This window comes from Elephas maximus, chromosome 6, assembly GCF_024166365.1.
Source record: "Elephas maximus indicus isolate mEleMax1 chromosome 6, mEleMax1 primary haplotype, whole genome shotgun sequence".
In the NCBI taxonomy this organism is placed as follows: domain Eukaryota; kingdom Metazoa; phylum Chordata; class Mammalia; order Proboscidea; family Elephantidae; genus Elephas; species Elephas maximus.
The window spans coordinates 87,304,357-87,329,575 of NC_064824.1; the positions used below are offsets into that span (position 1 = coordinate 87,304,357).

A 25,219-nucleotide genomic window follows, 5' to 3' on the forward strand; every position below is an offset into this window, starting at 1 on the left:
TCAGAAGCTCCACAGTGCCAGATCCAGTACCTTTTCTCCATCATTTTTTTCCCCTAGATCTCGCTGATACCACCACTACTGATCTCTTCTAAGAACCCCTCTGATGGCTTCCACGACACTATTATTCTCCTGTCTGCTTCCTCTCTGGCACCTTCACTCATTTCCTGACAACTGATTTTCCCTTTTCCTAAAGTCAAGGCTTAGTCCCAAAATTGCAATATCCTTTTTTCTCAGTACTAACATAGCCTATTTCTTAGCCTAATTATCTCACTGAATGCTAAGTCAACCTTATTTTTTTTCTTTTCAAAAGTCATTTTTGCCTTTTGTCCTGTCACACAGCATGTGATTGCCTTTGTCTAATCTCTATGCAGATTTCAGTTTACAAAGTTACTGAGTTCATTCAAGTAAATCTCTTAGTTGGGTAAATTGTAAGTTGTGTGTTTATTTTCTCCTCACTACACTTCTTCACGCATATAGTCAACTTTCATGTGTGGGGCAAAAAAAAAAAAAAAAAAACTAAGATCACTCAACATCACCCACACATCTATGATAAACTAATTTTTGAAAAGGGCGTTAAGCCCATTCAACAGGGGAGGAAGAGTCTCTTCAATAAATGGTGTTGGGAAAATTGGATTTCCACATGCAGAAAAATGAAATAGGACCCATGCATCACACCATACACAAAAACAAATTCAGAATGGATTAGGACCTAAGTGTGAAAACTAAAACCATAAAAATTTTTAGAGGAAAATGCAGAGGCAATGAAGTCAGACTTCACTTTTAACCATGGATTATCTAATATAATAACAAAAGCACAAACAACAAGGACAAAATAAACAAATGAGACCGCATAAAAATTAAAAACTTCTGTTTATCAAAAGACTTTACCAAAAAAGTGAAAAGACAAGCTACTGACTGGGAGAATATCTTTGGAAACTATATATCCATAAGAATATAATAATCAAAATGTGTATAAAACTTCAACAACTTAGCAACAAAATAAACAAACCAAACATAAAATGGGCAAAAGACTTGAATAGACATTTCACCAAAGAAAGCATTCAAGTGGGCACCAAACACATGAAAAGATGCTCAGTGTCATTAGCCGTTAGAGAGATACAAATCAAAACCACAATGAGATACTCTTTCACTTCTGCTGGGTGGCTAAACTAAAAAAAATAAATAAATAACAAATGTTGGCAAGGATGTGGGGAAACTGGAACCCTTATTCATTGCTGGTGGGAATGCAAAATGGTACACCTGTTGTTGTGGGAAGCAGTGTGGCAGTTTCTCAAAAAACTAACAGAACTACCACATGACCCAGCAATTCCACTTATAGGTATATACCCAAAGGCTTTGAAAGCAGAGACTGAAAAAGAGACTTGTACACTAATGTTCATTGCAGCAATATTCACAATAGACAAAAGGTAGAAACAACCTAAATGCCCATCTACAGATAAATGGATAAATAAAATGTGGTACATACATACAATGGAATACTACTCAGCCAGTAGGAGAAATTAAGTCTTGATACATGCTACAATATGGATGGAGCTTGAAGACATTATGCTGAATGAAATAAGTCAATCACAAATGGACAAATATTATATGACTTCACTTATATAAAAAGACAAGAAAAGACAAATGTACAGAGACCAAAGTTTATAAGTGGTTACTAGTGAGTGAGAGAGGTGAAAGGGAGGTTAATGGTGATGGAAAAATCACATTCATTAAAGGTAGGGTTGCACAGCCAATCATTGTATTTGCTGTCAATAAGTTGTACACCTGTAAAAAGTTGAATTGACAAAAGTTGTGAGAAGTAGCTGTTGAGGCTGCTTATGTACAAACAAACACTTCATGGAATTTGGTTCCTTGCTTTGGAGTTTTAGGGTCATGGTTTCATGGGACATCCCAGTTAATTGGCCTAATACTGTGTTTAGTGCTTCTGTTCTATTTCCTAGTTCATTGCATAGTACCTGGGGTCTTAAAAGTTTGCAAGCAGCCATTCAAGGTGCAACAATTGGTGTCTGTCTGTTCACCTAGAGCAATAGAGCAAGGAGAGACAGGAAAAGGAGGAGGATATGGAATGTGGGGCTAATTGCCTCCATAAACAACTGCTTCCTTTGCCATGAGGCTAGAAGAGCTAGATGGTATCCAGTACCATTAATGAACATCTTGATCAAAGATTCCACAGGAGGATCCCGACCATAAGGCAGAAAATGTAGACCAGAATTTCAAATTCTCATGGACTCTGGAATTTCTGGAGCCATGGAGGGTGGATGAACCCCCTGAAACTACTGCCTTAAGATAATCTTTAAACTTTAAACCAAAAATATCCCCAGAAGTCTTTTTAAAACCAAATGATAGTTTAACTTAACTATTACCGAATGTCTGCCTTGAGCATTGTGATCTTTTAAGATCTATCTATACAGGATCAAAATGAGAATAGAAACTCAAAAGATTAGATGGGAAACTTAGGGAGCAGTGGGTTTATATTAATGAGGGAGCAACAGTTCAAAAAAGGAGGGTGAGAATGGTTGCACAACTCAAAGGATGTAATCAATGTCACTAAGTTATACACGTAGAAACTGTTGAACTGGTACATATTTTTCTGTGTATATTCTCAACAACAACAAAATAAATAAAATTTAGAAAAAAAGCCACTCAGTATCAAATTAAAATTTTCTCTAATGATTGCCTGACACAGGTTTGGTCACTCTGAGGCCTCCGTAAGAAAGCAGCACTGAACACAAATGATTTTTATATAGTGTAGTGTGCCCTTCTTTGTGACTAAAGCTACCTTCTTCCTTTGGTTTCTCCTCTCTATAAAATACAACTAAAAGAGCCCTGAATTGGGAGCCAGAAAATCTAGGTTCTCTATCTCTGTTCACAACCCACTGCATCATTTAGCCCTTGTAAATCTGTTTCCTCATCTGCAGTCTAAGGATTATAATTCCTACCCTCCCTTTGTCTTAGGTTTGTTAATGAGCATTGAATGCATGAGCATACTTTGTGAAATGTACAACTCTATTTATGTATCCTGTGATATTATCATTATTTATCCAGGCAGAAAACTCTAAAAAACAAATTTCAACTGATTATAGACCACTGACCAGCACAGAAACCCTACCCTTGCCTCTGAGAAAATGAATCTCTTTTTATATTTGTGATTTAGCAAGACCTGACTGCTAATGGTTGTGATTAGGGATTGATGGAAGGTTGAAGCTGAGCTTATACAGAAGAACAACCCATATCCAGAAGAACAACCCATTCCTATGAAACATTGTATATCATGATGCATGAGCAACCAATTGATTATTTAACCAGCATTCTCAATAAATGCAAACGCTTTACCGATAACTTAATCTTCACGTGTTATCGAAACCATAGCAATATGGTAGGACAGTTGGTCTCTATCAATATCCCAGTATATGTAGTTTAATATAATTGATGTGTTAAAATAATTGAGACAATAAAAATAGCTGATACACACAGGCATGAGCTATCACAACCTACCATCCCACCTCACACTCCAAACATATCACTTTCACCTAAACCTACATCTGTATCTTTGCCTCCTTGCAGCTAGTATCAAAGATGTAATATTCAATCTACTCTTTAAGGCCCACTTCTCTACCTTTGCACTCAAAGTTGCACCTTTCTATGTTTTGGTCAATCTTATCCCACTTCCTGTCTGTATCTTCAACATCTCCCTCTCCAAGGGCTGTTTCCCTCAGCCTATAAACATCCTATCCTGTCATCTGAAAACAAAAGTTCTCTTTTAAATCTACACCTTGTTCCAACTATGGCCCTAAATCTCTTCCCCTCTCAGCTCAGCTTCTTAACGGACAGAGAAAGAAAGAAAAAAGTCTATACCTGCTGTCTTCACTACTATTAATTACTAAATTTATAAATAATCAATCAATCAATCGTCAAAGAAAATCAAGGCTCTAGTGACTCGATGGCACTAGGTTTTAATAATGAGACGTTTCTGTCTTCCATTCTATGCCCCAGAAATGCAGAACTAGTAGTTTCCTGCAAAACGATTTCCTGACAATATCTTCATGTGTGTTTTTTTGTTTGTTTTGTTTTGTTTTCTGTCTATAAACCATTCCCTTTCTCCAGCCTCTTTTCTACTGGTATATAGCGTTTATGTCTCCTGTTTGTCTCCTCCAGGAAATTAACATTTGCTTTCTCAGGGTGAGTTAGCTACTCCTCCTCTGCCATTCTCTTTCATTATATTCATTATACTGTGTTACAGTTATTTGCATGTCTATTCCCCACATTATAGATTCCCTAAAATCATGAATAGGGTCTTTATGTCTCTACGGCCTGGCTGGAGTCACAATAAACAGGAACAACACAGATCTCTAGGTGGTACCAGAAACCCTGGTGGTGTAGTGGTTAAGAGCTACAGTTGTTAACCCAAAGATCGGCAGTTCAAATCCACCAGGTGCTTCTGGGAAACCCTAACGGGCAGTTCTACTTTGTCTTATGGGATTTCTATGTGTCGGAATCGACTCGACAGCAACGGGTTTGGTTTTTTGGTTTTGCTCTAGGTGGTATAGATGGTTTGTGCTTGTCTCCTAACCTAAAGGTTGGTGATTCAAACCCACTCGGTGACACCATTGAAGAAAGGCCTGGTGACATGATTCTGCAAAGATTACAGCCAAGAAAATCCTATGGAGTAGCTCTACTCTGTAAAGTTAGTAGCTAATCAGAGTATTTTGAAGTATGTGTTTTTACAACGCCTCAGGCAAAGGCACTACCTCCAGCTAACTTACACAGAAAAGCTGGTTACATTTTTTTTAAGTCTGCTCTTATGAATATAAAAACTCAGGCAGGTTGAGTGACTAAATTAGGCAAAATTAAGATATGATCACTGATTTTGAATTGACAAAATAAATCTATTTTGCTTGAATTATCAATCACATTGATTGAGCACCTACAATATTCATAGTACTAGATCTGTAATTGAAACCCATAGTGGTTAAGATCTATAGATGCTAACCAAAATGTCGGCAGTTCAAATCCACCAGGCACTCCTAGGAAACCCTAAGGGGCAGTTCTACTCTATCCTATAGGGTCACTATGAGTTGGGATCGACTCGATGGCAATGGGTTTTTTGATTTTTGGATCTGTATCAGAAATGGCCTTTAACCTCCAGGCACATATGTTATAACTAAGAGATCAATGACATGTATTAATAAGTAAGACTAAAACAATGGATGATACAGAAGAGGATCTATTAGTGCTAAATGTGTCATATCAAGGGAAATTGCTATAGTTTCAAGAAAAAAAAAAGATGTCTGAGATAATCAAAAAGGTTTCAAAGAGGAGTCACATCAGATTTGTTTATGGATTTGAAGGATTTGGATGAGTGAAGGTGAAGATGGAATATAGATAAAGGAAATAACAGAGTGAGAGCAGAGGAACGACTCTACACAAGCATCCCCTCCCCTGAGACCTTCCTTGAGCTCCCTGCCCAGCCCTCCATCCCTCAGGCAGTACAGGTTAGGGATGCCTCCTAGTGCTTCTCTAGTATCTTGTGTTCACCAGTATCACAGCACAGACCACATGGTATTGTCCTTGATTCTACTTGCCTCATCCCCCCTATAAGATTAGCTCCTTGGAGGCAAGGATTAAATGCTTTGTCGTTGTTTTCTGTAGCACTGGCAAAGTGTTAATGAATGAATTCATGAATAAATGAATGAAGGAAATTACCTGCTGCATAGACTGCATGGTTGGAATATAATCCTCTGTAGAGAAATTCAAATGGAAATAGCCATCACTTTTTCAGATGTGTCAGAGCATCATTTCTTTTAACAAAAAGTCAAATTTTTCAGAATCATTTAAATAAATTCTAATGTCACTGACATACTTTTATAATGGTTTTTAAGGATAGAATGGGGTTTGGATAAACCAAGGACGTAAATTATTGTCAAGTGTTTTAAGATGACCAAGGACATCTATTTTATTGAACAGTACTTTTAGCTAGAACCTGACAGTTTTTTTTTCCTACTGTTGTTGTTAGATGCTGTCAAGTTAGATCTGACTCATAGCTCTATGTACAACAGAACGAAACACTGCCGAGTCCTGCACCATCTTCACAATCACTGTGATGCTTGGGCCCATTATTGCAGCCACTGTGTCAATGCATCTCATTGAGGGTCTTCCTCTTTTTCACTGACCCTCTACTTTACCAAGCATGATATTCTTCTCCAGGGCCTGATTTCTCCCGATAAAATGTCCAAAGTATGTGAGACATAGTCTTGCCAGCTTTGCTTCTAAGGAGCATTCTAATTGTACTTCTTCCAAGACAGATTTGTTCGTTCTTTTGGCAATTCATGGTATATTCAGTATTCTTTGCCAACATCACAATTCAAAGGTGTCACGTCTTTTTTGGTCTTCCTTAGAATCTCCTGCTGGAATCTTTTATTAGAACACAGAGTAAGCATTTGTAGATATTTTTTTCTAACCTCATCAAATTTTAATCTGACCATTCATGTGCTTGAAATAGACACAGGCTTCTTGTGAAAGCATAAAAAATCTTGTTTTCACTCAGAATGTCTGAATGTGACATCCTAGCAGGACTTGGGGACACAGATGTTTGCCAGACTAGGTATTAGTGAGAGAAGAAACAGAGGAAACACAGAAACGAAGTCTCTTTTTTCCCAGCATGTTCCAAAATGTTCTGTGTTCAAGAAATACCAACCAACTAAATCAAATCTTTGAAAAGTTCAGACTAAGCGATGACATAGCTCCCACCAAACACTACTGCAAAGAAAAATAATCAAGAACAAATATGTCAATTCTGTGATCTCCTCAGGTAAAAACCTATATATATCATTTAATTATTATTTTGTTTTTATTCTGGATGGATTATCAGTTTATTAGGTTGTTGGGGGAAGTAAGCAGTAAAGAGAGAGAACTGTGAAGAAATTCACTGGCTATAGGGGCCAGAGTCTAGGAAGGCATCCCGTTAAACTCTGAATCCCACCCAACCAAAAACATATGTGGACACTGAGTCTTGCGGTTTTAATAGTGTAACACAACACACACTGCATTTATGTATTTTTTCTCTAATTGGAAAATACAAAATTAATCTGAAATCTACAAAATGTAATATCTGTGAATTTTTTCAGTCATCACCTTTCATTTACCCTGTTATTGCTGTGTGCCATCAAATTGGTTCCCACTCATAGTGACCCTATATGACAGAGTAGAACTGTCCATAGGGTTTTCTAGGTTGTAATCTTTACGGGAGCAGATCACCAGATGCTTTCTCCTATGGAGCCTCTGGGTGGGTTTGAACTGCTGACTTTTCAGTTAGCAGCTGAGCGCTCAATCACTGAGTCACCAGGGCTGATTTCATTTACCTTAATGCCTAGAATATTGTTTATAAAGTCACTCACTTAAAAGTAGATCCTTTTACAAAGTTAAAAATTGTGTTCCTTAAATGTGTCATAGTTGGGGAAATAACAATAAGCTTAGATCAAAACTTCAACTCTATTTTAAAAGCACAAAAATATATTATCCACAGAGGTTATGCATGATGCTTCAATCTACCAAAACATGTACATGAAAATTTCAGCAATATTGGATCAAGTGGTACCGTTTGAAAAAAATGAAACTGCTCAATACATAAAATATGTTTACTTAATATTTTGCTGATGTCAGGATAGACTTATTTGAAGCCTGGGATACTGTTTTTGAGAGGAATGGTGTGTATCATATATCTAATCTATTTCAATTAGCTTTATGTTAACATTTTAGAGTTACAGACTTTCAGAGTAGGGCGCAAGCTTGGATAATACATTACATGTTATACAAAGGAGGAAACTGAGGTCCAGGGGGTTTAAGCCACTTCCACACAAAATCACCAAGTAAGTTCATGACAGAGCTGCAATTAGAATGCAGATTACCTGTGTCCTGGTCCAGTTTCAATTTAGAGGCTTTTTAAAATTATTTCAACAATTCATTTCATGAAAAAAAGTAACAGTCTATTTAGTTGAGACCCTCATCTCTTTAACTGCATGTTTCTCTCTGTACAAGTAGAGAGTCTTAAAATATACCAGAAAGTAGACAGACCTGGCAGATGATGGGACCTTCGTCTAAACACTCAGGTCAGATTGCTGTGGATATTTGTCACCAGTTTAAACTTCTAGCTCAAAGTGACCTTTTGACTGAGAGAAAGAGGATATGATGCCACAAGCAGGCGCTTACAGCTGAACTTTGATTTTAAGGCACGCTTCCTGTTGAGAGATGAATAGGGAAAAAGTAATAATAACCATGGATCCAGCCTTCTGCCAGGAAGCTACGTTTTTGCTTGCAGAGACACTGCAAAGAGTCCAGTTATATCAGAAAAATCACATTTTGTTTTTCCATCTGTTGTGTTTATTCTCAAGTTAAAGCCTGTATTCTTACGTTTTCCTATTGAATTCCTATGTTGGGGCTTTGAGATATTTTCTAGGTATATAAGTAGGCTAATTTACTTTCCTCAGTTCACGGTTTTAAATTTTGAAAAAACAAAAACAAATACACTTTCTTTTGTTTCATTTCTATAAAGGATTCTCATAGTCCTCCAGATTGTTAACATCAGCATTTACCTAAGAGATCAAGTTTACTTTGCATTTAGTCAATCGTTCATCACAGAAAAGTCATGCTGATATAATATCATCCGCTGACAAAGGACTGCCATGTATATCATGATTTCCTTATTCTGAAACTGAGAAACAGAAAAATAAAAAGTATTATCTCTACTGCATAAGTGAGGAAACTGAGAACCAGAGACATTAAATGACTTGCCTAATGTCACTCAGTTCATAAAGAGAGTCAGAACTTTATTCTAGTCTTCTGACCCGAGGCCAATATTATCTTGACCTACTGCGGATTAAATTACAAGTAGAAGTTGAGTTAGTTCAGATAGCTCCTTACTCTTCATCGACTGCTCAGGTAGAGGTACGTGCCATCCCTCACAAAAACATTAACCCAGGCTTCAGATAAAAGTCTGTCTTGACAGCAGCAAAATATTAAGAAAGTAAACATGTTTTATGTATTGAGCAGTTTCATTTTTCTCAAATAGCACCACTTGATCCAAATGTGAAAACGATTAGTTAAAAGGATAAAATTAAATGGTAAACATAGTGGTTCATAATATGCATCCAAAGAATACCAAAAGCTTTCAGGTTTTTTTGCTGGTTCTCTTTTTCCAACTGCTTGTGATTAATCAAGAGTTGCACAAGCCCTAGCCCAAAAGAAAAATATGAGATAAATAAAAACTTATTTTTGCGATTTCAAAACTCCCAATTATACGTTTCCCTCCATCCTGTCCTAGATGCCTAGGATTCACTACTCCCCCCTTTCTTTTATCAGAATTTAGTAATTGGGAATGATCTGATAAAACATATTTCAGTTATGGAGAAAATCATTTTTAATGGTCCAAAAAGGAAATCCATGTAAAAGTACTAATAACAGCCATATTTCTTCAGTGTCTATAAACTGCCAAGCATTTTAATTCAGTACTTCAATATGCACATGGGGAAACTAAATCTCAAAGATCAACAACTTGCCCAAGGTCAGAAAGCTAGCAAGTGGCAAGGTCAAGGACTCATACATGAGGTTCCAAAAACATTTTCTCTGAAAGTAAATGGGAAAGCAGAAGCTCTAAATACGGGAATTGCTAATTGTGAAAAGCTCTAAATGTATAAAAGCACTAATAGTTGGGAACTGAGGGAATTTTCCAGACTTGAAAAAATTTCACTGCTGAGCATTGTTCTACTCTACTCCCTGTAAATGCAATTGATAGAATACTTGTTGCTAGCACAAAAAAAAAAAAAAAAATAGAGAGAGATATAATATTGTAGTACAATTTTTTATTTATTTTGAAAATGACTGTATTTTAGGAATACAGGAGAAAAAAAGAAATTCAGAAAGATCAAAGAACAAAAATTAAGAAATGTCACAAAGTGCCCAACCTCCTATAATTCTAAAAATAAACTCCACAAGACATGACATAGGAATGGTCCTACCAAAGTAGCATAGAGCCTTATATTTTATTGTATTTCAAAGAGGCTATCTGAGCCAACTGTCTATTGGTATTGCTTGCATAGCCTCAGAGAACCTGTCTTCCCATGGACTTATGCCTTCCACACAATCTCTCCTGTTTGCCACATTCTGTTGACTGCCACAGAAGCATAGGGTTCTACTCAAGGAAGACTTGCAATGTGCTGTTGAAGGTTTTCAGTGAGAAAAGACAGACTGGATTTAAAAAAAAAAAAAAAAAAATGACCTAAAGCAGGAAAGGGAAGGCATTCCAGTCAGGGAGTGAAGAAATACCCATTCTGAAATGGTTCCAGAGAATTTTTCATTTTGGGAAGCATCTCCCTAAAATTGAGTTGTCCATGTTATGTCACTGGGCATAGATGATACAGCCATCAGAAGGTTCTATCCTGAAGAAACTAAAAAGTCCTCCTTAGAAGCAGTGGGAATTTGATGGGTAAATTTCAGTTTTGACTATACTACTTTTTTTTTACCAGAACTCTCGGTTTCTATTAGAATGGATTTGAGGTGATTCTAATATTTTAATTGTGAAATCCTCTGTGGACAAGGACAGAATGTTTATGACATGTGAGCCTGGTGGCATAATGGTTACGAGCTCAGCTACTAACCAAAAAGTTGGCAGTTTGAATCCACCCGGCACTCCCTGGAAATCCTATGGAGCAGTTCTACTCTGTCCTATAGGGTCGCTATGAGTTGGAATCACCTCAACAGCAACCGGTTTGTTTGGCTTTTTTTTTTTTTTTTTTTTTTTGGTATAGTGTAAACAAGGAGCCCAGCTAAGCACTCAGCTGCTAACCGAAAGGTTGGCAGTTCAAACCCACAAGCCACTCCATGGGAGAAAGATGTGGCAGTCTGCTTTCTTAAAGATTACAGCCTTGGAAATTCTACGGGACAGTTCTAGTCTGTCCTATAGGGTAGCTAGGAGTCAGAATTGACTCAAGAGCAATAGGTTTTGGTATAGTGTGAGCTACAGAGTCTATCTGTGATGTGGGGGTTTTACCCAGAACCACCACATCAGCTGATTTTCATGGCCAGAGAATATTTAGAAAAGAATCTTAGAAGGAAATGGCTTTGCTCTGCATTGCAAAGCTTTCATTACAAGGGAAAAATATTAAATCTGTGCATTAGAATAATAACTACAGAGGCCACGCGGACTGTACAGCTCTCTATCGAGAAGGCATGAATAGGATATTGAACAGGTAAATTTTAATAGGAGCTTCAGCCTGAAGGAAAAGTCTAACTTAAAGCAAAATTTGAGAAGATGACATCCAGATGGAGCTGTAGTGTGAGATGCTCGGGAAGCAAGGACAAATTCAGAGTCATGAGTGCTTTCCTTCAAAAAGAAAGTAGGTGGAAAATATATTTCCCTAAATAAAAACAAACAAGCAAACCAAAAAAGTTCATCTATTTCAAAAATGCTTTGTCAGAACTGGACCTGCTCTTCCTCCTAGGACTTTAGCAACATGGCACCCAAGGATAGGTGTAGAAGGGGCACAAGGTAGCTCAGGTGGGCTGTATCTATCTTAAATTTATGAAATAGACTTATTTTTTATGCTGAATATACTAAAATATCATAAAACATGCTAATTTAATTTTATTTCATCACGCTCCATATACCTAAGCACAAATACCCCCAATGGAACTTTGAGTGTATTAGTTGATTTATCTCTATCGTTGCTTCTCAGCAACTTCCAGTTTAGTTTTACACTGCCTAAAGGAGAAAAAGAGAAGTCATAAACAAAAACATGCCAAATCTAATCAGCAGAGTCCGAACTACCAGGATTAATGGAAAGTGGAAAAGGGTTGAAAAAAGCAAAGAGAGCTTTTTTTTGAATGCCCAGAAAGACACTTTTAGGCCCTTAAGGATTGAATGCAAGCTTCCTGATAGAATTTTCAGTGTTCTGCATTCATCAGCTTCAAATCCACTGAATGTTTCTTAGCTCATTTTTTTCCCAGTACAAACTCATGTAAAAGAAAATCATTATATCAATATCACTCATTTGCCTTGGAATAGCCAGTGCCCTCTGCACTCTTAAATAAAAGTAGAGGGCTTCTTTGATGAAATTTCAGAGATTAAGTGTGTATAGACCAAGACTAGAAAATGAGGAGCTTCTTCATTGGAGTTCATTTTCCCACTGTAATCAGCTAACTTCACTGTCCACCAGTCCACTCCCCCCAGGAAAAGTCTATCTGAAATTTACCCCTAACATGAGAAACATGATGCTCTAAACTAAACTGTGACTTCTCATTTCTTCAATATGAAGACTGTGAAAGAATGAGTAAGAAAATCTTAGAAAACGTTCAAACTAGCATACATGAATCTGCAATGCTCTTCAGCCTCAGGAACAAAAAATAAGCAGATTCTTCCTATTGAAGATAAATGGAACTATCAAATCTCTATAAATAAATTGTATTTATTGTGGAAACCATCCATGTTTTTAGAATTCCATAATGAAAAAAACCTAAAGCTGAAGGCCCCAGAATAACCATGTGAAATAACATAGATTTAATTACAGAATTTCATAGCTATAAATTATCTGGTAAAATTCCAAGTTTATCCCTCCTTCCAAGATAAACCCATCATTTCTTCTTTTTTTTTTAAGTTCGAAAAACCTGGAAGAAAGAAAAGTATAGTAAGGTAAGGAAACAGTGAGTATAAATGATGTGCCTACATTGTAACCAGCCTCTGCATTCTGGAGTCCATTTCACAATAACCTCCTGGGAATGAAGTAAACGAAGTGCCTTTGGAAAATGAAGAGACTTGCTGCAAAGTCTGGGAAAAGATGATCACCCCCACTACTGTATCCAAGTAGTCCTGGGAGCTGCCTTGTAAATCCCTGTGCAATGAAGCAATTGCTCTCATTCCCAAATGCAACCCAGAGCAATACAGAGTGGAAAATAAGCTTCCAATTTTAAATAGAGACTTTTATGACTGTCATATTTTCAGAAAGTAAATTCAGACAGGCTGGTAGACAGGCATGAGGTAGCACTGGGGCATGGAATGAATCATGCTTGGCTTGCTCACATCCTGGGAACAACCACAGGGAACTCAATGTATGTGGGGGTGTGAAACAGGAGGGTGGAGAGGGACACTTCAAATCACATGGCCATTTGAAATTCTCCAAAGGAAAGAAGTTTTTGTTTTTACTTTCTTTTGTTTTTTCTCAGTAGGAAAACTACAAAAAGAAACAATACCAAAAAAGAAGAAGAAAAAAAAAAAAAACCTCTATTTGCCTCAGTAAAATTTTTAAATGTACAAAGGAACTTAATACACAGATAACAGTACTGATGTATTATCGTTAAAATAACCAGATTATAATAAATTTTGCATTTTAAGTTTTACACTAAAGTTTAATCTTTTGAGAATAAAAATTGTTTCTTTCATTTCTTCCATACGATCTAACATCTTAGGTCTCATAATCAATCAATAAACATGTATTATTACTGTCATTATTATTAAATAGTAATGGAAGAATGATGTCAACTATTACGTATTGAGCTCCTACTATTTGTTGGGAGTCATGTTAGTACATAGGTGTTTTATATACATGGTAGTCTTCATAATAATTACTTGAGGTAAATATTATTATTCCAATTTTATGGATGAAAAAACTAAGAAATAAAAAAATCACCCAAGAATATATTTGCAAAACCGGAATTTGAATTCGGTTTACTCATATATGAATGAATGAAGAGTGGGAAGATAAAATAGATTGAGGAGGACTATTCTGACAGGAACATGTAAAGTGGATTCATGAGAGGACAGTTTAGAGTAAGAGAGACCTGTGGAGAGGCCCCGATGACCATAGACTGAACTGAGGTGGGAATGCATTTAGTATGACTAATAATTAAGTCTGTATTATGTGCTAAGAACATCTAGACAAGAACCCAGTGCTGTCGAGAAAGCAGATGATAATAAGATACGGTGTATTCCATGGGAGAGGTGTACTGAATGTTCTGAGAAAGGAGTACATAGCTCAGCTAATGACGGAATGAGAGGCCTGAGTTTAAAAAGAAAAGATTAAAAAAATAAAAATGCATGTGTGTCTATGCATCTGTGTCTGAAATTCAGATCCTAACGCACTAATCTAAAGATAGATGATGAGGGCCTTAACTGAGGCATTTGTAATACAGATGAGTAAAGCTGGAGAAGCAGTAAATTGAAGAAGTACTTAGTAGGTTAAAAGGTAGGACTTAGTGATTGACTGGAATTTTGCTTGAATGACCAGGTGGGATGATGTTGCCATTAACTGAAATAAGAAATACAGAAGAAAGATGATCCAGTCTTGGAGGGAGGATGATGCGTTCAGTTTTGGTATATTGAATTTAAAGTAGTAGTGGACTGTCCAGTAGGCAATTGGATATAAACCTCTGTAGTTCACACTAAAGGTTGTGTTAGAGACAGAGATGGGAGAATTATCTCAAATATAGGTGTTAAGCAAAACCCTCAGAGTCAATAAGATTCCTAGATGACCTAGGAAGATAATATATAGAGAGAATCAGTGAACGAAATCCTTTGGGGGGAGAAAAGTGCTAAGGAAGGAAGGAGGAAAAGGAGTCCATGAATGAAGCTAAGAGAAAAAGGTCAGTGAGATGGAGGAGAATCTTCAGAGAGAAGCATTTCAGAAAAGTTGGAGTGTTGGTCAATGGTATCTAATAAAGCAGAAAGGCTTGATAAGATGAGGTGAAAGGGATCCCTTGGAATATCACACATTTGAGTTCTCATCTTCCTAGACCAGCTTAAGTGGGATGGAGGGGGCAAAGGTCATAGTAGTAGGCTGAGTGCAGGCATGGGAAGCTGAGACAGAAAACCATACTGCTCCTTTAAAACAGCTGGGTGAAGAAGGAAAGAGAGGGTGGGAGCCAGAGACAGGCACTGGGAGAGAGTTGAGCTTGATTTCAGGCTAAGGGGAAAGAGCCAATAGAAAAGGAGGTGGTTGAAGTTATAGATGAAAGGGCATAATTGAGGGAGCAAGATCCCCAAAGAGAAGGAGAACAAATCCAGAAGGTGCTTCAAAGCAAATTCAAAGATTTGGTGAAAGCCAAAAATATACCACTAGGGTTCATATCTGTGAGGACTGAAATATGATTACGATATCACTTTCTGTGTCTCACTAAAGGCTTGACAAATTGCATTCAGGTAAACTTCTCAGCTGATCCTTCTAAGAGTCCCATCAGATTGACAGGAGAATTATACTATTTCTCTGATAGTTCAGTTGAATACACGAAGTCTCAGTGAGGTGAGAAGGCTCCTCGCAAGTTGCCTAACTGCTAAATAGCAGAGTGGGATCAGAACAGAAGTGTCTTCTCATAAGATGCTTGAACAAGGGTTTGTTTTGCTGGCTAAAAAACAGACTACAACAAGTCCATAGTGCTTATATTGTAACCAATGTTTCCACCAAGAATATGCATTGTTGTCATTTTAAAACTGAACTATTAACTCATTACGTATGACCTTAGGCATTGAAGTATTTCGCTCAAATGTAAATGAATCTAAATGATGTGACTGAGAAAAGGCCCCCAAAATAAAAAACAAAACAAAATAACTGAAACTGCCTTTCCTCCTTCTCAGATCTAAATTAAAAAAAAAAATCAAGTAAATATTTATTAGTTTGAACATTACGCCAGACAGCTATATGGACAAAGTGCCATTAATTTATTAATATTGCTAATATTTCTGCCTTCTCTGTGGAAGGTGCATGTGGATAAGGTAAATAAATATTGCTGTTTTGGAATTTCCCTGATACAATGTTCCTAAAAGTATATATTTAGTATAAGATGGAACACCTTGATTTCTTTTGAAGGATTTAGTTTTAAACATATCAAAATAAATAAAAACACCAACGCTGCCAATGTGGTCATACCTTTAAGGGAAAATTTCCATAGGATAGACTGCCCCCGCTCTTTGTGAATGCCAAAAGTAAATACTGTTTTAAATATTGAATTTTACAGCTTATCAGTTTTATATAAAGTTTAGATGAAATAGGTATAAAATTTATATGAAAAAGTTAGGTGAAAATTCATGGTCAGTATTTTCCTAACAATTCCATTCTGACTTAAAAAACCTTTCTCAAGCTGTGATTTTGTAGTTATAAGGCTATTTCAGAGACCTTCCATTTATCAGCAAATTGATAATGTCTCATGGCATATCTTTAATAAATATTCTAGTTCCATGGATATAAACCATATGAAATAATAAAAAATTGCAAATCAAAGGATACCATTTAACTCTAAGATAAATTTATCTTATATAAGCTCAGCAACTTGCCCAAATTTATGGACTAGATCAATTAATAATTAGCAATTTTAGTCTCTATCTCCTACCATTACTATATTCTCACATGTAAGTGGAACCCTGGAAGCTCAGTGGTTAAGAACTATGGCTGCTAACTAAAAGGTCAGCAGCACTTCAAATCCACCAGCCGCTCCTTGGAAACTCTATGGTACAGTTTCACTCTGTCCTATAGGGTCGCTATGAGTTGGAATCAACTCGACTGCAATGGATTTGGATTTTTGTTTTTTTTCTCCCATGTAAAGCCAAACTTTTCAATGTCATGATCTCAAAGCCAAGAATATCAAGTCAAAACGATTAAGACCAAGTGATGACGTATGAATTATTCTTCAACCCAAAGCAAACTGATTATTCTGTGATCACAGATTAACATGAGTTCAATATTCTAAGTCCCAATTTTCAAAACAAAGCTTCTCTTTCTGTTTTTGCCTCACATCCTGCATTATGTGCATTTTTAGAATGATCAGCACAATAAATTTCATGGCTGCAGTGATGGTGGTAAAAGTATGAAGAGCAGGAAGTAAAAAAGAGGAAGAATGGACAATGAAAAATAGATATTCACTTGGAAATATGTTTTAATAACACACGTCCTTTGCATACTAGAATGATTCAACCAACCCACCATGAGGAAGATTAGAGTCTTGAGTTATTTTTCCATAAATGATGGTTTATTTGCAATGGTTTATCTACAGACTTTAATTAGGTTTCTTTGTGAGTGAAAGGAATAACTAGAATAGCAAGTTATTATTAAAGTCACTGTGTGTAGTCTTGGAACATAGAAGCCAACTGGTCCACATCAAGATCAAAGAGAACTAGGCAGAGATTTAATACAGTGATTCACCAATAGGCTTGTGAATCAGAATCACCTGGAGAGCTTTGAAAATATACAGATTCCCAGACTCCATCCTGAACCTACTAAGTCAGGGATTTGGGAAGGAGTAGAGGGGATAGAATCTATTTTGCTAACAGGTGATTCTTTTTATAGCCAGCTCCACACTGATCTGTGAATGGCTCACATTTTGTTTGTCCGTATAAAGAACTCACTATCTTCTGCACAATCTACCTATCTATATATAGATACACTCTTCAAAATAAAATTTCACTTTAGTTTGAATATTAATTATAAAAAAAAAAATTATAGGTACTTCTAAATTTATATGAAGAGAAAAAGAAATCAAAGAAAATGAGGCCTAATATTTAAGCGCCACCCAGTGTTTTTGCCTTCATACTCTACCCAGAAGTCAACAATAACCAGGCTGGATCTGGTCACTCAGCTGCATACTGGCATAAGTGGATGACACTTATGTTTACTGCAGCCAGGACTATAGCTGTCTCCTAACAACCATTCTCCCTTTCATCCTTTGTAACAGATTTAGTAGGGTACATTATCGGTGTCATCCACCTAAAAGATTATATTCTAAGCCTCCCTTACAGCTTTGTGTGGCCATACGACTAAATTATGGCCAACTATAAGTAAGTTGAAATTTTATGAAGGTTTAAGTGTCCTTTAAAAAAAAAAATGGGGGATGAGCCTTTATCTCCCTTTCTCCAACCAGATGCCTAGAAATTACAAGTGATGGCTGAAGTTCCAGTAAGCCTATACCAAAAAAACCAAACCCATTCTGACTCACAGCAACCCTAAAGGTCAGAGCAAAAATGTCCCATAGAGTTTCCAAGGAGCAGCTGGTAGATTTGAACTGCCGACCTTTTTACTAGCAGCCAAATGCTTAACCACTACATCACCAGAACTCCAGTAACCTTATAACATCGGAAAATCAAGGATGATACCCTAGAGATACAGGAGTGGAGAACTAGAAAGAATCGGGAGTCCCTGAAGACTTTGTGTAGCCAATATGCCATCCCTTCACTGCCTACCTAAAAGCTTCTTCACATGAGAAAAAAAAAAGAAACTTTTGTTTATTGCATTCTGCTATGCAGCTAAACTTAATGTAAATATCCACTATCAAAAATAAAAATAAAAAACTCTGTATGTCCTACATGGTCCAAGCAGTAGTGAGTTTAAAACTTAATGTAGGAGTGAACAAATATCTTAAGCTATCTATTCATATTCTGTATAACTTTTAAAATGATCCCATCCAAATTCTGCTGAGTGTTAAAAATCTGCATCTTTATATTTGTATTTTAGCAGTGAGATTAATGGCAGGCCTAACGTAATAAAAATGCAAGAGACCATGGTACATCTCTTAGTAATCAAGAGCTGCTTTGGGTAAAACTATTGCCCTGAGAAATCTTTAAACCTTAAACCAAAAATGTCCCCTGAAGTCTTCTTAAAACTAAACAATAGTTTAGCTTAACTAGTAAAGAATGTCTGTCTTGAGCATTGTGCTCTTTTAAGATCTATCTACATGGGATCAAACTGACAACAGCAACATGAAAGATTAGATAGGAAACTTAGGGGGCAGTGAGTTAATGCTAAAGGGGGAGGAATAATTCAGAAAAGGAGGATGAGAATGGGTTGCTCAACTCGAAGAACATAATCGATGTCACTGGATTGCACATGTAGAAATTGTTGAATCTGTGTATGTTCTACTGTGTGTAAAATAAACTATATACAAAAAAAAGAGTTGGCTTGGGTGGAGTACATCAGTGTAGGAATGCAAAATGAGGGTTGCATATTTATGGCCCAGGGGCCAAAGTTGGACAACAGATAATATTTTGTTTGGCTTATACAATGCTTTCTGAAAACATTAAGTTTGAATGCCTTGATGCCGGCATGCATCTTCAGTTCTCCGCAGGCCCCATCATCTCCTGTTGATGTACAAATGCTTGTTTCACTTGTTTTTGTTACCTGCCATCATGTGATTTTGTCATCTTAATTCTCTTGATTTATTTACTTAATAGTTTCATCTAAAGTTATCCCAACTCCCAAACTTTCTCCTTTTGTTTCCTTATAAACTTAAAAATTAAATCAATTCTTAAAATTAAGTAAGAAGTAGTAAGGTTTTTGGCTTAAAAGTTCTAAAACGTAATTTATTTACTTTTATCTCATCATGTATATGAATTTCTATCATGTAGGCACTATGTTTATGTTTTACATTTTTGGTAAATAACCAAATTCAAATAAAGGGAAATATACCTTATTTAATGAAAGGGAAAAAAAAAACTTGTAAATATGTACTTATATATGATAACAGGTGTCTACACTTCCAAGGGGACATATTTGTACACAAAGTAAATACCACATTATATAGCTTACATATAAGCTAAAGTAGTTATAGCTAAAAGTTGAAAAACATGTTTGTCTTGCATTTGTGCATTAAACATTTCCTTTGATTTTAGCATTTACCTAAGTTTACTCTTCCCAAACTCAGAATCACATGGTGTTTGTAAATTCTGACATCTTTTTTAAGCTTGTGGCATGACTGAACAGGGATAATAAAATATTGCCAAGTATCCATACAATATAAACTTAAACCAGAGTATGCATGATAAGTAATTACAAGTAACCCTGAATATATTGGATTCTGGAAATCTTTTCCTTATTACCTTTAATTAGGGCCATAACTATTTTGCTATTTAATTTTTATCACATATATTCTCTTAGGTTGGTTAATAAAATAGAGGAATTTATTTTTTATAATACATATGCAAGCAATTACACTTTTTCTATAAAATCTGTAGCTTGGAATTCCAGTTTCCAGGCCATTTGGCTCTCTGGGGGGCGGGGGGGGTGGTGGTGGTAGGGGTTGGTTTGAGACTGAAGATTTTTTTACATTATGCATCACATTCTTTGCATTTATGTAAAATAGTATTAAGGAAAACTAAACTCTGCACTTTTTTCAGGAACACCTATAGAGTAATTATAACTATTTGGTTAGTCTTTTAACATACGGCCTATTCCATATACTTTATTAAACATTTCTTACATTTATTCACAGGTTCAATTATTTCAACACTTTATAAAAGTAAGGATACTAACTTTTAAATAAATTAACAAGGAAAAGTTGTATTCATTAAGTTTTAAATTAAACCTGTTTTTTGTTTTAGTGAGGGAGGGGAATCAGCTGCTGCTTTTATAATAAGCTCTTTTATTTCTATGGTAATTTTTCTGTGTTTTTTCTCCCCTTTCCTGACTTCTGCTTCCTATTTAATTGCATTCTCTGCCCTTCCAACAATGCATGTTTTCATTACAAATAAACTTAAAGAGTTTTTACCTTTTATAAATTGTCTCAGTTTTTTTAAATACAAAAAGTTTCAAGATTCTAGAAAGTGCCTCCTCTCTGGAACTCCTGACAGATTGTTGAGCATTTTTTCCCAGCTTCTTGGGTTCAGTCTTTAAATGTTTCTAAAATGTGCGGTCTTTAGATTAATGTTATGAACATCTTTACAGCAAAGATACACAGAGATGGGTAGTAAAATACACACACACACACACACACACACAGAAGACAGAAACAGAAATGTTTAACGAATACATTAAGTTTTAAAAGCTTGAGTCTGATATTAAATAGTTATAAAAATCTATAATGGCCTATTACATAAGAGTACATGTCTGTGTTTTCAAAGTTCAGCCTACCTCAAAAGTATGGATTTAACAGCTGGTAGAAATAATTTCAATATTTTCTTATATTCTAGATAAGCCATGTGTTTTTGCTTAACAATGCCATATAGCCCAACCCTGATATATGCAAATTACATAGGAAAAAATTAGGTAACCAGACAAGATTTGCCTTTAAAAAAATAAATAAAGCTTGTGTCTAAGGTTAATGCCCATACAATCACTCCATGCCCAAGAAGTTATATATAAGGCATGCAGGTTTCCTGTCTTCGGCCATCCAACCAAGAACCACCGCTGTCCTGATAATCGAGTCAGTAGGGTGGGAAAATACCACTGCTTAAGAAATCTGGCTTCTATCAGTCTCTGCCATGGAGAAATAAAAGAGGACCTCTCAGTAAGAAAAACTGATTTTAAGGTCGTAAATAAAAATGAGAAAGAAGTATATAAAGAGAAAAGAAAGAAGAGTCAAAGACAAAGAAAAATCAGAGCTATCAGAGTTGCGGCAGAGGTTTTTCTGAACAAAGAATTTTACGAAGCAGCTGAAGTTCAGTACAAAAAAGACTCCACCCTACCCAGACTCTCAGCAACTTTTCCTCGCTCTGAAAACTCCAGCCTACAGAGCGGAACTCCTCGAACTAAAAGTCCGTTTCGTGCTCGGTTTTAAGCACTCTTTTTTTTTGTTTTGTTTTAAGCTTCCCATTCTCCACACTCAGGCAAAAGGACTTATCCTAAGCTTTCCCAGAAATAGTTAGCTGTGTACTGTTTCCAAAGGCAGATAAAGAAGCTCCAGGTTTACAAACATCCCGATTGTCTTCAGAGTCCTTTCCCAGGTGCAAATCTGTCAGCCCCCTTCTCAACTTCAAACCAGAACCTCCTCTTTACTCTCTTCCTGAGGCTTAACATTCCACCTATCTCCCAAACCGTGCAATAAACACCACAAGCAAAGCAAACGGCAAACTCACCATCCTCGCCTTCTTCCTGGGCTTTTATTGAGACAAATTGCCCTAATAAAACAGTAAGAATGAGGAGAGGTCTTGCTTCCACCCAGTTAGCCATCATGTCTAAATATTAGACATGTGGGTGCTCCTGAGAGTGAAAAGTAGAATTTAAGGTTATTGTAGCACCATGAAGTCAGCTGCGGGCTCTTCTTTCAGCACCAGCCCCAGGGCAGACTCTGCAAGCCCTCTTTTTCAGCACCAGCTCTTGCACAGTCTGCGAAAACTTTTTTCAAGCGATGCAGCTTTTAAATAGGAAGAATGCTGCCTCCACTTCTTTTCCTGCCCCTTTTCAGCTTGTTCAGGCTCATAACCATCCAGTGTCTGCCAAGCAACGGTCTGATTGATGGTAAACAACCAAATCAGAACATGCGTCTCTGGGCTTTGAACTTTCTCTATTGCATTTATGTTTTAAGCATAAATGGGGTTTAATAACAGAACCATACTTTTATTTCTTTCTTTCCTTTTTTCTTTTTTTTAAGAAAGCCTGTTAAAAGGAAAGAATCTTATTCTCCATTCCCTGACCCTTCCCCCAGACACACACACACACACACGCACACACACACGCACACACACACACGCGCACACACACAAGCCTTAACTTTTTCCCTATAAGCTGAAAAAGTTAGTAGGGAGGGAATACAGTCTTTTAGTCCAGTTTTTGGCTTTTAGATAATTTGGGACTCCCCCTTGCCCACCTTAAATATTAAAGTGTCAAATTTTAACCCTTTTTTTAACTAAAAAAAAAGGAAGCATACTTGACACTTTCCCAGGTTCTGTTTCTTTTCCCCTACTCTGGAAAGTCCACATGAGAAAAGTATTTCAGATAAACAAATTTGTGATTTATCAGCCTTTGAATTAAGAAGAGTGATCCTCTCTTTCTTTCCACTTTTCTAGTTAAGGAGGTGACTTCTGCAGGTCCTTTTTGTCCCAGAGGATTTTATTTAAATAAAAAGATAGTCTACTAAACTAGTGAAGAGGAATGGGAAGTACACTGCATTTGATTGCTGAAAACATAGGTTCAAATATCAGCTTGGCCACTCACCAATTTTGTAAATATATACAAAGTCCTCTCTGCACACTCCAGTTTTTCACTGGAAAAAGGGCTTTACCCTACCAGTGGACAGGGTTCAGTGACACTAAAATGAGTAATATATTATCAACTAAGTTCTAAATTGCAACGAACTGTTAAAAAACAAAGATGTCACTTTCAGAACTAAGGTGTGTCTAACCCAAGCCCTGGTGTTTTCAATTGCCTCATATGCATGTGAAAGCTGGACAATGAGCAAGGAAGACTAAAGAAGAATTGATGCCTTTGAATTATGGTGTTGGCAAAGAATACTGAATATACCATGGACTGCCAAAAGAACAAACAGATCTGTCTTGGAAGAAGTACAGCCAGAATGCTCCTTAGAAGCAAGGATGGCCACATTCATGCTTGCCAAGGTCTCATAGTGCTGTACATAATCTAATACATTTGCTATATTGAGCCCACCTAGCATCAGAATGATATCTGCAGTCAACAGTGATCAGGTACCCTACACTGTGCTAAGCACTAGAGAGAGGCAGTGAAACAAAAGAAGTTAAAAGCATGACCATTACCTTCAAGGAACATATGTAGGAGCATATGTGAAATAAAGAAATGTAAGCCAGAATATATAACTATGTATGGATGCAAATTATTAAGCCCGGTAGAAATGAATGGAGAGATCATTATTGGGTAAGAGTAGTAACAGGAGGGTCTTATCGCCCTTCTTAATAAAAAAAAATGCAAAAAATTCTGAATTTTAATTTGGGGGGTAGAATCTCTGGAAAAGTATTCCAGAGGAGGGCCCACTGTTTTAGTGGCTCCAACTCTGTCCTCCTAAGTTCAACTTTTAGACTTGTCTTGTTCTGCCACCACCACACTGTTCCCCAGGGATGCCCTGCTCTTGTTCAAATGAATGAGGTAAGGCAAAAAAATATATATATCACCCTCTGCCAATTCTTTCTAGCAAAAACCCTTTGCTAAGTACTCAAAGATAATAAAAGGAAAATAAATGCAGGGCAGGGGAAGGGAGGAAAAACTAACTGTCCTCTGGGTTTGCCAGTTGTATTCCACTCTGAGTCCACTTGAGACACTAACACCCTGAGACCAAAGGTTTGGCAGAATTGTCAGGCACCTCGTCTGGAATCTTTAGTATAGTATAGTGACGAAGGACACTTATGGAGAACCTACAAGTCTCAGAAACTATGCTACACTCTGCGAGCTGTCGCTTAGTCAATGTACCTAATGCTCAGGGCCTGCTCAGATCAGCAGCTATGATCTGTTGTTAATACAGTTATTACGAGCTTTTTGACACAGTTACTTTAAATTGAACTCTAAACACAGGGTATATAAGAAAGAGTGAAACATAATACAACCTGTCATAGCTTCCTCCAGTTTCAGCCTCCTCCTTACGTCATATCTGAAACACATGGTAAGATAGGGGCAGAGTAAGTAAATATTTTCAGAGGAACTGGGATAAATTCCCTCCTTGTGAGATCTTAACATCTTACTGCAGTCAACTCATAAATAGTAAAAGATTTTGCAAATTGGGCTTTTCCTTTATGTTTTGCTTAAGGTCCTATATTACAATTTGGAGAGGAGTAAAACGTTCTAAGATGCACAGATATTTTCCAGGTGTGCCTGCTTAATGGATGTGGTAATTCAGTAGAAAAGTTCCATTTCTTGGTCCTTGAAGAATTCTGGTTCTAGACCTAAGTGTTTGTGTGGGGAGCTCAGAAATCTGTCCTGGTTCCAATGAAGCTCATCCATCCCAACAGTATGCACTAGATAATACATGCTTAGTGGGTGAATTTTTATCAATTTTTGCAGCAACCCTGAAAGGTATATTATTTTTCTCAAATCACATTTAGGGAATTATGGCTCAAGAAATTTCCTTACTCAAGTGTGTTCATCTACGAAGTGGTAGATTTAGGATTCTATTTCAGAGATATCTGACTCCAGTGTTGGTGTTTTTCACTGCTTCTAAGCTCTTGGACTTACCTCACACCCATACTTCCTGTCTCAGAAGAAAAAGTGTCTCTACTCCCTTTCAGGGCTGATCCTTTCTACAGTACTTTGCCTCATCCCTTCACATCTTCTTCAGGGCTTTATTCTGTCGGTGTCCTCTCTCTCCTCTATCTTCACCCTCCCTCACTGTACCGGTATCTTTCCTGCAGCCTATAAGCCTACTTACCTGGACTTTACCTTCAAAAAAAAGATTTCTCTCCACTCCAAATCTTCTATAGTCTCTTTTTCCCTTCCACTTCTTCACCTCCCAGTTATCCTTCACCCTCTGCAGTCAGGATATCATCCCCAGTATACCA

General features: G+C 36.8%; 1 protein-coding gene across 1 annotated transcript in view; it reads right to left on the reverse strand.

The window, feature by feature from the left end:
- The window catches only part of COL5A2 (collagen type V alpha 2 chain), a 154,915-nt gene extending 132,980 nt beyond the window's left edge, over positions 1-21,935 (reverse strand). The window contains exon 1 of the mRNA XM_049887658.1: positions 21,836-21,935. Coding sequence (XP_049743615.1) covers positions 21,836-21,932 — 97 coding nt within the window. The 5' untranslated portion in view covers positions 21,933-21,935. The remainder of the gene's footprint in view (positions 1-21,835) is intronic.
- Between the last annotated feature and the right edge of the window lie 3,284 nt (positions 21,936-25,219).